Source organism: Cupressus sempervirens, chromosome 11, assembly GCF_028749045.1.
Source record: "Cupressus sempervirens isolate cs-2001-9-10 chromosome 11, ASM2874904v1, whole genome shotgun sequence".
Lineage (NCBI taxonomy): Eukaryota > Viridiplantae > Streptophyta > Pinopsida > Cupressales > Cupressaceae > Cupressus > Cupressus sempervirens.
Genome location: NC_143128.1, coordinates 374935708 through 374950162, shown reverse-complemented (window position 1 = coordinate 374950162; position 14455 = coordinate 374935708). Strand labels below are relative to the sequence as shown.

Here is a 14455-nt window from a genome sequence, read left to right as displayed (position 1 = left end):
GCAGAGTTCGAGGTCGGTATTAAAAAGTAAGGGGTATTATGAAATCCCAATCTCGTTCTTACTCCGTGGATAATTTCTATCCATACGTTGGCAGTGGTCAGGCTATTTTGATGATAAATACATTTTGTCTGTTACCTCTGCACTTAACGGTGGACACATTCATGTTTACTTGAAGCCCAATTTAGACATTGTTGGTAAACAGATTGAAAATTTTCACTCTCAACACCAAAATCTCCAACCATTTCGAAATTATTTGTGAACACAACTGTTTTCCGGCCATCCTTTTCCATTTCCTCCACCATAAGATCAACCAGGTGCAATATCCACACTTGTCTTTTAGATGATCTTACTTCCAGTTCTTAACCTTAATCAACTAAACAAAGAAGGTTAATGATTGTCTCAAAGAGGTTAAGAAAAACATGTTTTGGACGTTATCATTAACCTTTTGAGAGGTTAATGGTTAGGAAAAACGTGTTCTTGGGGGTTATCATTAACCTTTTGAGAGGTTAATGGTTAATGATAGACTGGAAAACACGTATTTTGGGTATCTCCATTAACCTGCAATAACCTAAGGCTCAGAAGTCGGATTTTAAAAATTTCAAATGCTGTGCAGAGCTGGTAACGAGCCGGAGACATGAAGATTTAGAACTCACAAAAGCTCAGAGATAAAATTGCCAATTTAAAGCTTAAAATCCAGAAATTTTCAAAAATCAACCAAGACTTATAAAATTGAAAGAATTTTATAACTGGGCAACAGAAATATAGCTAACTATGAAGTTGATATCAGGCATAGTAGCAGAGTGGTAGATGAGGCTGTCTACTAGTTGCCTATATGTAGTATCATCAACGAAAGGAGAATCAAACTTTGTGGATAACTTGAGACTTTTCTCCATAGGTGTAGATGCAGGCTTGCAATCCTGCGTATGGAATTCGTCTAACAGGGCCCTGGCATATTTGGACTGAGAGATGAATATACCAGAAGACTGTTGCCAAACTTCAACACCTAGGCAGTAATGCATGAGCCCAAGGTCAATCATATCAAAAGACTGGAATAAATTATGTTTGATTCCCTGAATTAAAGATGTCGAGCTGCCAGTGATGATCAAATCATCCACATAAATAACCAAAAGGATGATGTCACTGTCAGTAGTCTTGATGTACAGATTTGAGTCTGAATAACTCCTCTTGAAGCCTTGATCACGGAGGTACTTATTAATTTTTATGTACCATGCCTGAAGGGCCTACTTCAAGCCGTAGATGGCTTTTACCAATCTGAGAACCTGATGGTCTTTACCAACAACCTTGAAACCAAGAGGGTGCGTCATGTAAACCTCTTCATGGAGATCACCATTCAAGAAAGCACTCTTGACGTCCATCTGATGGACCTTGCAGCCAAACTGTGCTGCCATGGCTAGGACTAATATGATGGTGCTCATCTTTGCAATAGGAACAAAGGTCTCCTCATAATCAACACCCTAACGCTAAGAAAAACCCTTCGCCACTAAATGCACAATGTACTTGTCCAAAGTACCATCCGATTTGTATTTGGTTTTGTAAACCCATTTGCAGCCAATGGGTTTCTTCCCTGATGGAAGATCAGAAAGGACCCAGGTGTTGTTCTTCAACAGACTCTCATGTTTAGATTGCATGGCATGTTCCCACTCTGGAATTCCTTTAGCCTCGAAATATTTTTTAGGTTCAAACACACTGTGAATGTTGGCCATGAAAGCAAAGTTAACAGAATCTGTAGTTTTGCTCTTTTTCCGAGCAGTTCTCCCATCCCACTCTGGAATTCCTTTAGCCTCAGAATATTTTTGAGGTTCAAACACACTGTGAATATTGGCCATGAGAGCAAAGTTAATAGAATCTGTAATTTTGCTCTTTTTCCGAGCAATTCTCCCATCAATGAGCTCATCATCACAAAGATCAGCAAGTGTCTTAGCCCACCACTTAGGCCAGACAGGAGAATGACCAACATTAGTATCAGGAGATGCTTCATGACCAGGTTCCTCGCCAAAAGAATCTGAATCAAACTCAAGTGAAGCATCTACAAAGTGAGATGATCCTCAAGAGAAGTTGGAGGTGTCTGTACAGGAATCACTAGTATAATTGGAGCTATAGGAGCTACTGGAGCCCTCCCATGGAAGTCGAACTCCCAAATCATGAGCCTTCATAGACTGGTATACTGGATCAGGAACAGGAGAAGCGAGCATGAAAGGTCTTTGTTGCTCATCAAAGACTACATCATGATTGTAGATGAGACGAGATGTCTCAACATCGATCAGGCGGTAGGCTTTATGAAGACTACTCTATCCAGCAAGCATGAGTTTCTAACTCTTGGCATCCAACTTGGTGCGTGACACATCAGGGACCCAAAAAAAAGAAAGGGAGCCAAAAACCTTCAGGTGACTGATTCTGGGCTTGCAACCTGATCAGGCCTCTTCTAGAGTTTTACCTTTGACTGCCACTGTGGGTAACCAGTTCAACAGATAAACTGCAATGTTAACTGCTTCTGCCCAAAACTTCTTCGGAACATGTCTGTGTTCGAGCATGGACCGAGCCATCTTGGTGATTGTCCTATTCCGACATTCAACTACACTGTTTTGTTGTGGCATGTGGGGTCTAATTAATTGGCATGTGTATCCAAGAAGCTGGAGAAAACGTTAGAACAAAATTCCCCCCCATTGTCTGATCTAAGAGTAATAATAGATTTCGCAAACTCTTTCAACTAAAAGTTTAAACTTCTAAAATATAGGAAATGCATCTGATTTCTTTTTAAGGAAATACACCCATATTTTTCTACTGAAATCATCAAGAAACAATAGAAAATACTTGGACCCGAGAACAGAAGGAATGGCCATAGGGCCACAGATATCGGCATGAACAAGCTAAAGTACCTAAGAAGCACGCCATGAATCACCACTAGTGAAAGGTGTATGATGTTTCTTCCCAGCTTGGCATGCATCACAAACTCCAATTGTTGGGTTTGTATCTCTAGCAATCCAAGAACAAGCTCATCCCAAGCAAGCTGTGAGAGATAATGCACATTTAAGTGCCCATATCGCCGATGCCAAAGTGTGCTGATAGAAGACAGCCAAGCAGCCATAGCTGAGTTCCGAGAATCACATGAATCAGTACGTCTGAAAAGAACATGATCCTCAAGACCCACTGCAACAGTAGACTGAGTCGCCCGATTAGTGTTAGTGCACTGATGTGAACTAAAGGTGACATCCAAGTGTGGAGAATGTCACAGCAACTGGCTGACTGAGAGTAGATTTAGTTCCATCCCTGGAACGTAGTATGCATCAAGGAATATGAGATTCTTCCCAGCAGACTGAATCTAAATGTTGCCTTTGCCGACAACCGTGTACTCTTCTCTGCCACCAAAAATAACAAAGTCTAAATAAGAATAAATTTTCTTCCCTAATTTTATATCTTCTACTTGAACTTTTGCTTTCCTCCTCCAATAGAGATTTGCATGTTTTTTCCACCGTTTCTAATTAAATTAGAATTTGAACTATCCACGAATAAGATATTTTTACACAACTTTTGTAATTTATTAATTCTAAAAGAATTAATTCATATGCAAAAGCCAACTAACAATTGCACCTTAGGGTGCAATGGGTAAGCCAAAGAGATATTTTAGGTCAATTAAGGTAAAATTTTGGTCTATATTTGTGTGTTTGTGCATTTAGGTCTGAATAGTGAAGTGATAGCTACAAAATAATTATGCATCTACTTAACCCTAAGCCTAATTCATATCCTAACTTTAACCATCATAACCCAAACTCTAAACAAAACCCTAACCCTAATCATGACATAGACCCAAACCATTCCTAACCCTAATAAAAACTCAAATTTAAACCATAAAACCAACCATAATCCTAAATCTAACTTGAATCCTAACCTTGACTCTAACCCTAAACAAAATCCCAAATCTAACCTCAATTTGAATCTTAACTATTAAGATTAGTAGGCAAACTAATTAAACGATGATGTTTGTGCAATATAGGTCTGAATAGTGAAGTGATAGCTACAGCATCTACTTAACCCTAAACCTAATTCATATCCTAACTTTAACCATCATAACCCAAACTCTAAACAAAAGCCTAACCCTAATCATGACATAGACCCAAACCATCCCTAATCCTAATAAAAACTCTAACTTAAGCCATAAAACCAACCATAATCCTAAATCTAACTTGAATCCTAACCTTGACTCTAACCCTAAACAAAATCCTAAATCTAACCTCAATTTGAATCTTAACCCTAACCCTAAACAAAATCTTAATTCTAATAATAATATTAACCAATGTGTATCTCTTATCTTAACCATAATTATACCCCTAAACCCTATTCACAACTCCAACCCAAACCTAACTCTAATCATAACCGTTTTTATCATCCTAAACCCAAATCCTAGCCTTAATGATAATACTAACAATGATGTAAACCTTAACCCTAACCATGATTGTATCTGTAATCCTAATCTTGAACTTTAACACTAATAAAAACCCTTACTCTAACCATGATACTAACCATCATGTAAAATCTAACCCCAACAATAATTATAAACGCGCTTGATAAAGAAGAGAGAGGTTGAAATTTATTTTATTACATAAAGTAAAATTTAAAAAATATATTTTTTGACAAGTTAAGATTTTATTATGATAAATAATTATAAATGAATGATGTTTATAAACTTGAAATCATAAATTAGTTTTACTAGATAAATTATTGTTTATTTTCTATTTTAATAGATAACTTATAATATAACTAATGTTTTAATAAGAGAGAGCAAATTTCCACAATCCATAGATAATCAATAATGTTTCAAGATTCGATTGTGTCTTTATTTCAAAAATAAGGACACAATTGAATCCAAAAAAATTACTGATAATGTTTTAATATTAAAAACTATTGTACAATAACATTTAAAAATAATTTATGTCATATATATATGCTAATAGCCTTAATTAACTCATAGATAGAGTTTATCTCCCTTTACAATGTTTGTCATCATATCATTTATATAAAACGTCAATAATTATTTTTTAATTTTTTAATTTTAATCGTGTAAACCTAACCATTATGAGATTTTAGCATTTAGCAAAATAAAACCTTGTGATATATCTCTATAATGATCAAAACTCTCAACCATTACAATTAAGTGGGTTTAGAATTACTCTTCCTCAACTCCCAATTACCCATTTCTCTAATGTTTCATAAGAACATTTCCTATGATTTTAATTGCAAATAGATTGCCTATGATTTCGTTGTCTCAAAGTAATTTGTTCTAGATAAGAAACCCAGGAACGTTAGTGTGATTTGAAAAAATGGTATGTATCTTGAATCTTCTTTTGATTGGGATGATATATTTTTCCTTTCCTACAAGTGGAGCAAGTACCACGCCATGGAACGTTTTTAAATCCATTTGCAAGCTAGCTTCAAATCATAAAGCCTGCGAATCAAGGCATTTTTTAAAATCCGAGATCTTTAAAAGATGGTCCAAAAGAAATGACTCAATTGCCCTCAACATAAGAATAGCCCAATTTGAGATTTGAAAAAACAAAAGAGATGTTTGTATTATAAATTTTTAAAATCCAAAGTTCTTCTTTATTGCATCTTTTTATTTGTAAAATCATTTTTTCTTTTCTTTATTATATTTTCTTTCTTTATTATATTTTCTTTTTTAAAATGTCTTTTTATATTGTAAATATATGTTTCTACTTTCTACTGATTTATTTTTAAATCAAATTCAAATTTTCATTTTGTCTATTAATTTATTTAGTTTTGTCAAATATTTCATTATATTTTCTCTTTAAAAATTACATTGTATTATAAATTTAAATTTCAAAAACTATCATCAAAATTTAATAATATTTATTAAAGTATTTAATTTCTTCAAACATTTCATCTTAAATAAGTGACTAAAAACAAACTTCACTTTCTAATTTATGTTTAATAATTAATTACTAGAAATCACTTTTAAACTTCATAAATGTTCAGTTTTATGTTTGTATTATAAACCTTTTTAAAAAATCATTATATTAAAAAAAATTATTAAAATTTATTTCTATTTCATATTAAAAATAATGTTTAAAAATCTAATAATATATACTTTCTACAAATATTTTATTTTTAATTAATTTTTGGAAAAAGTACTTTCTAATATCAGAACAAAATTGTATTAGTAATCAAAATACACGACCAATCAAGGATTTGAGCGGGCCAAGATTTGGGGCTATAGCAGCCTTCAGACAGAAAAAAAAAGAGACCATGAAACTTCAAACGAATCATGTATTTCTTCTTTATACTCATTCTTTTAAGTAATAGAATAATTATCTATTAATTTGTTGACAAACGACTGTTATGAGGAGAGAAGATCGCTTCTTCAGATGGCAGCCAGTATCACTTTGACGGAAAACGTGCTGACAGTGGCGAAGAAAGGCATTGGTGATTACACCACAATTATTGATGTCATTAATGTCATTCCAAAATGGCACCTGCCAACGAAAAGAACATACGAAAACAAGGCATGGCCCAGACTTACAAACTTCAATAAATAAGTATTTAAAAATGAAAAAAGATGCAGAGGTTAAGATGTTTACAATCATCTTGCATCTGCTATTGAGCATTTCCAATCATAGATGCACTTTTGAGGTTGGAAAACCTCAGAAAGGGAATGCCTTCGGCATAAAAATAATTGAAGTTTGCAAACCTTTATTGTTTAATAATTTTTAAAATAACTGAATAAATTTATTTATTTCATTATTTGCAAAGACTGATAATAGCTGAAAGAATCCATTTTATGTCGTTACATGCATAATTAGACTTCCTTGGGTAGTTTTGAGTCTTGACGACTTAGAAGAGACGATTTGACACTTTGGTAATTTGAGAATGTCTGAACTTCTCTGAAGAGTCTCTAGTGAAGTCAAATTTCAGTCGAGTGCCTTATCCATTAAGCAATGGAGACAAAAAGTGTTGTATTTCATTAAGTCCAACCAACATGTAACTAGGTATGAACAATATTGATGTCACAAACTCATTTCCTAATATCTCTATGGACCTGTTTTGCACAAAAGTAAACTTCATGTTTAAAATTATCATCTAATTCTCCTGAGTCCTGAGTAAAGGGTTATCTCTCAATGTGGACAACCATAGGCAACTCTTAACCCCACATAAACCTATGCAAAACACTGGTGCAGAGATGGAATCAGACAGTTATGAACATGGTGAGGAGCATATCGAAAGGAAATGAAATTCAAATAAATATCAGGCAAAAGCAATGACTACTGTTGTCTATTTGGCCCAAATAAACCGTTCAGGAATAAAGCATTACTCAAACAGATTTTTCCAAACAGAAACAAGGAAGATCATTTCAAAAAATTGGGTTTGAATTCTTATGTTTTTGTTCACAGAAACAGAAAAGAAAGTTCCGGGTGCAAGAAATGATACTTTGTGCTTATAAATATAATTATGAGGCATAAAGATAGATCAATGTTTCTATGAAAAGAACTTTAAGCATATTTGAAACACGTATTTAAGCTCATACATATCAAAATATCTGACATCAAGAGAGCAAAAATTAGTACCCTTGTGGAGTGATATGTGACATCTTCCAAATGTTATTCAAGTCCATTTTTATTTTATCACTTACAAGAAGTTCAGAAACTGTTGTGAGCAAGAAAGAACATAATAAAAGTTCTATGCACTGGGTGAAGCTACATGTCATTCCTATTCAGACAGTGAAGAAGATGCTCCAAGAACTTCACAATTGGAAAATGGTAAATAAATTTGCAAAAAGTGAATTTTGGGAAAAATAAATATGGTATCAGGTAAGAGAGGATGAGAATTTATTTAGAGTTAAATCTATACCTCAGAAGAGAAACTATTTACACTCAGGTTAAAATTCTGCTACTGTTATAGACTAATTTTATGTTATAACAAGGTCATCCGATGAGCAATACTGATGGAAGATTAATTGTTCAAGGATATTAATGGATTAAACTTGAGAATCTGATACTGCTCCTTGCATAACATGTGCTAAAATGTTTTCATTGTTCAAGCTTGAGCATTTAATGAAAGACAGTACCTGGCCAATAAATGCAAGTTCTATTTCATGATAAGAGCATATACTTGCCTTCTGGTGGAAGCAGACGCTTTGGAGGAAGCAGTGGTGCCTCAGGTTCAAATGGCATATTTAAGCATTTTTTCCAGTAAGCGTCAAAAGTGGTAAAAGCCTGTCCATTGTCATCATATACTTCCCAAGGTTCATATAATAGATCTCCATTGAAGCTGTGCACCGTAAATCCCCGATCTAAAAGTTGCTGCTTAAGATTATGATCTCGAACAAGAGATACAGGATCTGCATGAGAACAATAGAGTTTTTTTTAAGTCAAGTGGACCTGTTATATAGATCATAATGCAAATAAGGCTTGCAAACAAGTTGCCCCTCTATCCCGTTTAGTTTACATACAATAAAAATTGAAGTCTAGTGCTACCCTTAGGAAAAATCAAAAGAAAGTATTTGTCAGTTGAGTGTGAGCAACACAAAGTTAAAATCAATTTTAAAACCACAAACAAAGAAATAAGATCCATAATTATATAAACTTACAGTAAATGATAATAGTTCTGCGAAAAAGTTAATCACAGGCCTTAGATATTTTGAATCAAAAAAGAATGGAGGATATTGTAGTTACAAAATTAAACCCTGAATTTATGGACCAACAAAGCAAAATGCGTAAAATATATATTAAGATGAATTAAATTAAATTATCTAGATCCAATTAATTGTTGTAGTGCCTAAAACCTTTGTTGCAAGCTGCAGCCTTCGACACCAAATCTTAAGAATCGCCTTGAAGTTCGTAAATGAACTCTTCCTTTATTTCGCATAGCTTAGACTTTCAAAGCACTCCCACAAGAGATTCACTCTCCATTCTACAAGTGGCAGGCTACTTCAAAAAATATCCAGAAGTTTAAATTCGCTATAGAAAAACCTTGAACCATACAGTTGGTGTTCGAGGTGAAGGTTAACCCACCTGGGTGTAGCGGAGCCTGAAGTGCAGGGGAATTGAGAAGTATTCCCGTTCGTTGGCCAGAACTGATTGAGAAGTCCTATCAGAGAAGTGGCAGGGTCTTGGATTTCCAATCTGCGGTTTTGGGAACCAACACAACACACACAGAGGAAATCAAGAGACCCAAAGATTTAACAGCCTCTCGAACCTGTGCTTAGCACTGATCCCTCCCAGTGACAGCATGATCCAACAGCCAAAGCACTTTAAGGGAGAGTCTGACCATAGATGGCAGACTTGACAAGTACTTGCCGAGTTTAATTTCAGCAAGTAATCACCAATTTCCTTGTGAGTAATTGCCTTAAAAACTCACCAAATTCGTTGTTTTAGTGCATATTCAACAAAACCTCGCAAGTTTGAGGAATAAAATCACGACAAGTGTATTAAAATTTAAAAACAGGTTGTGTCGAAATAGACCAAAAAGCATAAAAATTAGTGCAAAAAGATGAATCTCCTCTGCGAAACGCCAAATGCCCTTCCCATTTCGCAGGACAGTGATGATGCACTTTCATCTCACAAAGAAGATCTGAAAGTGTTTTTTGGCAAATTTGAAAAACAAATTGAAAAATGGTCAGTAATTTTTTAATTTCTTTTCTTTTCTTTTTTAACATTTCACTTAATTCTAGCTACAAAATCCAGCATACAGATTAAGATAAACTCATCATTTGCTAAAATTTAGTGTTTTTGCATTCCAATTCCAAAAATTGGATTCCTCACTATTTTTCAATCATTTTTTCTAATATTTTTATAAATTCTTTGTTTGCATACATTTTTTTGTGCATAAGCTTACAGAATCGTATAGATCAAGATTAATCATTACAACAGATTGATGCCTTAGGGGCATCATAGTTGTTCGCAGTCCATTCCATTATAACAAACTGATGCCCTAAAGGCATTGCAGCTGATTCAATATAGAATCCCAAGCCAAGCGAACAAAGTGAAATGGCTGTACAGAGACCATTCAAAGATAATTCCCTCACAAGTAATCAAAACCTGATAAACATCGATCAAAAGCTCCATTACCGGATTTGCAGCAGCAGCCCCTACATCCGAGGCAGTTGCACGGTACGATGTTGTCCAGCCAAAGCACATCCAGGATCCATGAGCATGTTTTCATTTTAGAAAACAGATTTTAAGGTTTTTTTTTCTCATAAAACCCTAAAATGGCCCTATATGAGGATCTTACTACGGCTTATGATGATGATGACATCCCTACATGGCGCATCTAGCACAAGTGGAACCGCTTTGGATTCTAATGGTCTTGAACTTGCAACAGCTGAAAATGAAAATCCAGTAGACGGCTTTTTTCATTATCTTTTTGATGATTGATGAATCGTGAAATAAATTTTGTAATTATAATGATTTCCATTGGAATCATATACATAGATATATGATATGGCTTATTTGAATATTTTTGAGAATTTGAACTATCAATTGGCATTTGATATTTATCTTTCGCATTTGGCATTGATCAATGATGAAGTATCATACTATACAAAGATTTAATTCTGTATATTTCTTTAATTTTTTTGTCTATATATATAAGTAAATTTATAGTATATACATATGTATGTACAAATGTACCCAAACACATCCACCCCCCCTCCCCCAAAACCAATTTCCATGTATCCACATACTGAGTTCTCATACCCATATCCATACTTCAATCCGAACCAATAGCTTAATCCAAAGGCTATTTAGCTCTCATCTCGTGTCTGCATTATGGAGCTTTCCATCACCCATAGCCTTGGAACTCATGTTCAACACTTCAACTAGCAACATGCATTTGCTCCATCGAAAACTATGGAGATGTTTTATGGCAATATCAGCTTGGTGGTGCAGATTCAATACTGGCTGAAAATCAATAACAAATATCTTTGACATGTTATCAAGGACACAGAAGCCACTGAACTCAGTCTAATCTTAGGATCTCTAGAAGATGAGAAAGGTGACGAAGACATAACAAAATTTGTTGGATCAATCCAAATGATCTATCAGAGAATCTTGTCAATACTAGTAAGTTAAAAAAAAATTGAAAGTTCAACTAAGAAACTGCCCTGAACCTTTCTCTGCATCGCATACAGAGAAAAAGTCTGACCCATCCACTTCATTATTGGCAAGGCTATCAGATCCACCATCTGCTTCCCTAAACACATGACCTGCTAAGAAGTCAAAGGACTTAATGATCTATAAGGCTCCATCTAGAAGGGCTTGCAACTTCCAATCAGGAGTCCTCCCTTTCCTTGTTGCATCTATATCTATGGTAGAATCCTCTTCTATAAAACTTCCTTTAGCTTCAAATCTCTGCACTTATTCAAACCCAGAATCAGTGCCTTAATATGGTGGCTCTCCCATTTGCAGCTTTATGATGTGTTCGTTCTGATTTTCATTTCAGCATTGAATGTTTCATCTGTTCCTTATTGCTCTTAAATTCTTTATTTTATATTCTTCTTTTATGTGTTACGTGATCCTGATGGCCCAGTGATGTTTATGGACTGCTCCACAGTGATTTTGTTTGTGTTATTGCATTGAGTTGTGTGCTTACTTCCTTGTGCTTGGTTGTGAGAACTTATGTATTTTTTGCTTATTATGTACACGTTGATGTGAGTTAGATGCCACTACAACATGCAGAATCAAAAACCTGGTACTCTAGAATGAAACACCAAAACTCCAAATCTCTCTTGAATAAGGATGCTCATATGCCAAAAAATGTTTATAGATTGTGTTATCAAATAACACAGCCTCAAGGTTATTCTTATTGTGGGCTTTCACTCAGTTATAATGATGTGATATGTCAGGCATCACAAAGGGACTTATGGTGAACATTCAATGAACATCAACTACTTCAAACACTTCCCACCAAACATGTCGTAAAGGAATATGAGTTTAGAAAGCTATTCTGCTCCTAGAATGTATGAGATGGTGAATATCCTTATGACTCTACTAGACTTGGTTCAGCCATCAACATCAACCAAGCTAGTGTGACCTTGTAATGTCCCCGTTTTTTGCCAGTCTGTGCAGTTGATAGAGTTAGCTCATCACAACGACCCTTATGAGCTGACAGGGTGTTTTGGGGGTCTCAGTTGCTTACTTACTATTTTTAGTAAGTCTATTATGGGCAGTTGCTATTTTCGGCAATGCATTGGATGGCTTGGTAGTTAGTCGTCTCCTGCAGTTAATTAGGTTAATAATTGCATTAGCTCTTATTTATTTATTATTCATTGAGTTGCATTATTATAATAATGTCTATATTATTATAATAATGACTTTAAGAGTTATTTCTCAAAAGCAAGTTGGAAAGTTTCTAGTGTTGAGTTCTTTTGGAAAACTTCCACGAATTCTGAAGTGGAGTTTTATGGAAACTTCTGCCAACGAAAGCTTATAAATGAGAGCTCATTTCATTGGAAAAGACACGCTTGATTATATATTTGATTTTGTGCCTTTGTGGCTTTTTCATGGGTTTTGAACTGTATGCCCTTGCTGATGTATAAGGGTTTGGAAATTCTTTTTGCAATTTAGTTGCAGAGGTATAGCTAAGTTTACCCAACTTCTCTACTGTTCATCACTGTATCTGAGAAGTGTTTTCATTCCATTGCTGAAGCATAGTGGATTTGATATTTGTTGGATTCTCCTACTGTGTTCACTACGGCTAAGGAGACGAACATCCTGGAGGCTAATTAATTGTTGTTGTTTGGCAATTAAGGAGTGATTGAACTAGTTATTGTGATAGCTAGAAGTGTCATTCTAGAAATACGTGTGGTATTGGGGGTTTCAGTTTGGACATTACTGAGGTATTGCAGGTGATTGGTGACATTGAAATATGGCTAGCAAGTGGCCAAGTAAATCTTCTGCAATCACGTGGGTAACCCGTGAAGTGACATTGACATCTGACGTCCTTTATAATTCTATTGTTGTTGTAATTGGGATCAAAATTCACCATTCAGATATTGGGTGTAAAGTCTGGTTGCATTCGAAATTGGAGGTGGCAGCCGCCAAATATTGAAGCCACGTGAATGCATTCTAGACGTCCTTGCTAATTGGAGGCAATTGCAAACATATTCAGCAAACATGTTCTCACAAAAAATTGTAATTTGATAATAAGTCTGCTCATAAAAACTTGTCTTTCCATTTCAATAAATTTAAATAAATCTAGAGTTGTTTTTATGGTCATTGTGTTCTCCATTGTGTTAATATGCAATCTGAAGAATTCAAAGAGATATAGTTTAAATAAAATAGAACAGCAGAATTAGTTCATTGGCTGTTTAAGATTTGTTGAGGAAAAACCAAGGGTTTTTACGGATCTCCTAAGGTAGATGTAAGATTTTCAAACCATAATTCAAAATATCGTTGATATATCTATGATTAGTCTACTTATCACGATATTTTTTGGCTCCTGAGAAGTAACGTCAACTTATCGCAGATAAGTTATTGCAGAGAAGTTTCAAAATATTGCAGAGAGCTTAGCAAAATATTGGTAATATTTCTTTGTTTTATCCCAATTAAATCAAACTTATCGTCTGTATTCCTATTATAGGTAGGGATGACCCAGAAAAGGGCAAAACACATTTTTTTATTAGAAAAACAGATTTGGAGAGGGCAGAAAGCACGAAGAGTAGAAAGAAGGTTCCACCAAGATTGGAAAAACAGATTTTAAGCTTAGTTACCAAATTCGTGCCCTAGAGGTCGGATCCGGATTTGGATCTGATCCGGAACCAAATCCGTGCCTAGATTCGTCTGGATTCTTCCAAATTTTTATTTATTTTTTTGCTTTTATCAATTGCTTTTAATTTTTTTTTTTCCAATTATTTTCTTATAATCAAAACAGCTTTGTTCCATACATTCATACCAGAATCACAAATTCATATTATGAAATGATTTAGTTTTAGAATTAAGTATATTTCTCTCATTTTTTAGTATATATAATGCATATATCTATATACAAGGTCACCGGGAGACGGGGAGACTTTGAGGTCTCCGGTACTAGTACTGGTACCGGTACGGCAATTTTTCAAATAGGAGACGGGGGTACTTGGAGACGGCAATTTTTTTTTTTTTTTTTTTTAAATAAAAATAAATTTTTAATAGTTTAAACTTAAAGAGTCTAATACTAAAAGTAAATACAAAATTTCAAAATTTCAAAATAGTAATACCGTAAGACTAAAAGAATAAAGTAAATAATAAATTAATAATACTAGTGTTGTCACATTAAAAATTAAAATAGATTCATATAGTCAAACTGTCAAAGATTATAATAATAATAAGCGGTCAGAGACAGAAGCACATTACTGAAATAGATTTTAAAACCTGACAAATTGGCATTGCTACAAAAAATTTGTGAAAATTATTGAATTATTCAACATCGATGCATGCATAGAGACACA

At 34.5% G+C, this 14455-nt stretch overlaps 1 protein-coding gene across 1 annotated transcript in view; it reads right to left on the bottom strand.

Annotated features, from left to right (window-relative positions):
* The window catches only part of LOC149529624 (cryptochrome-1-like), a 113498-nt gene that overhangs the window by 44655 nt on the left and 54388 nt on the right, over positions 1-14455 (bottom strand). The window contains exon 2 of the mRNA XM_089811541.1: positions 8144-8368. Within this exon, the coding sequence (XP_089667667.1) occupies positions 8144-8368 (225 nt within the window). The remainder of the gene's footprint in view (positions 1-8143; positions 8369-14455) is intronic.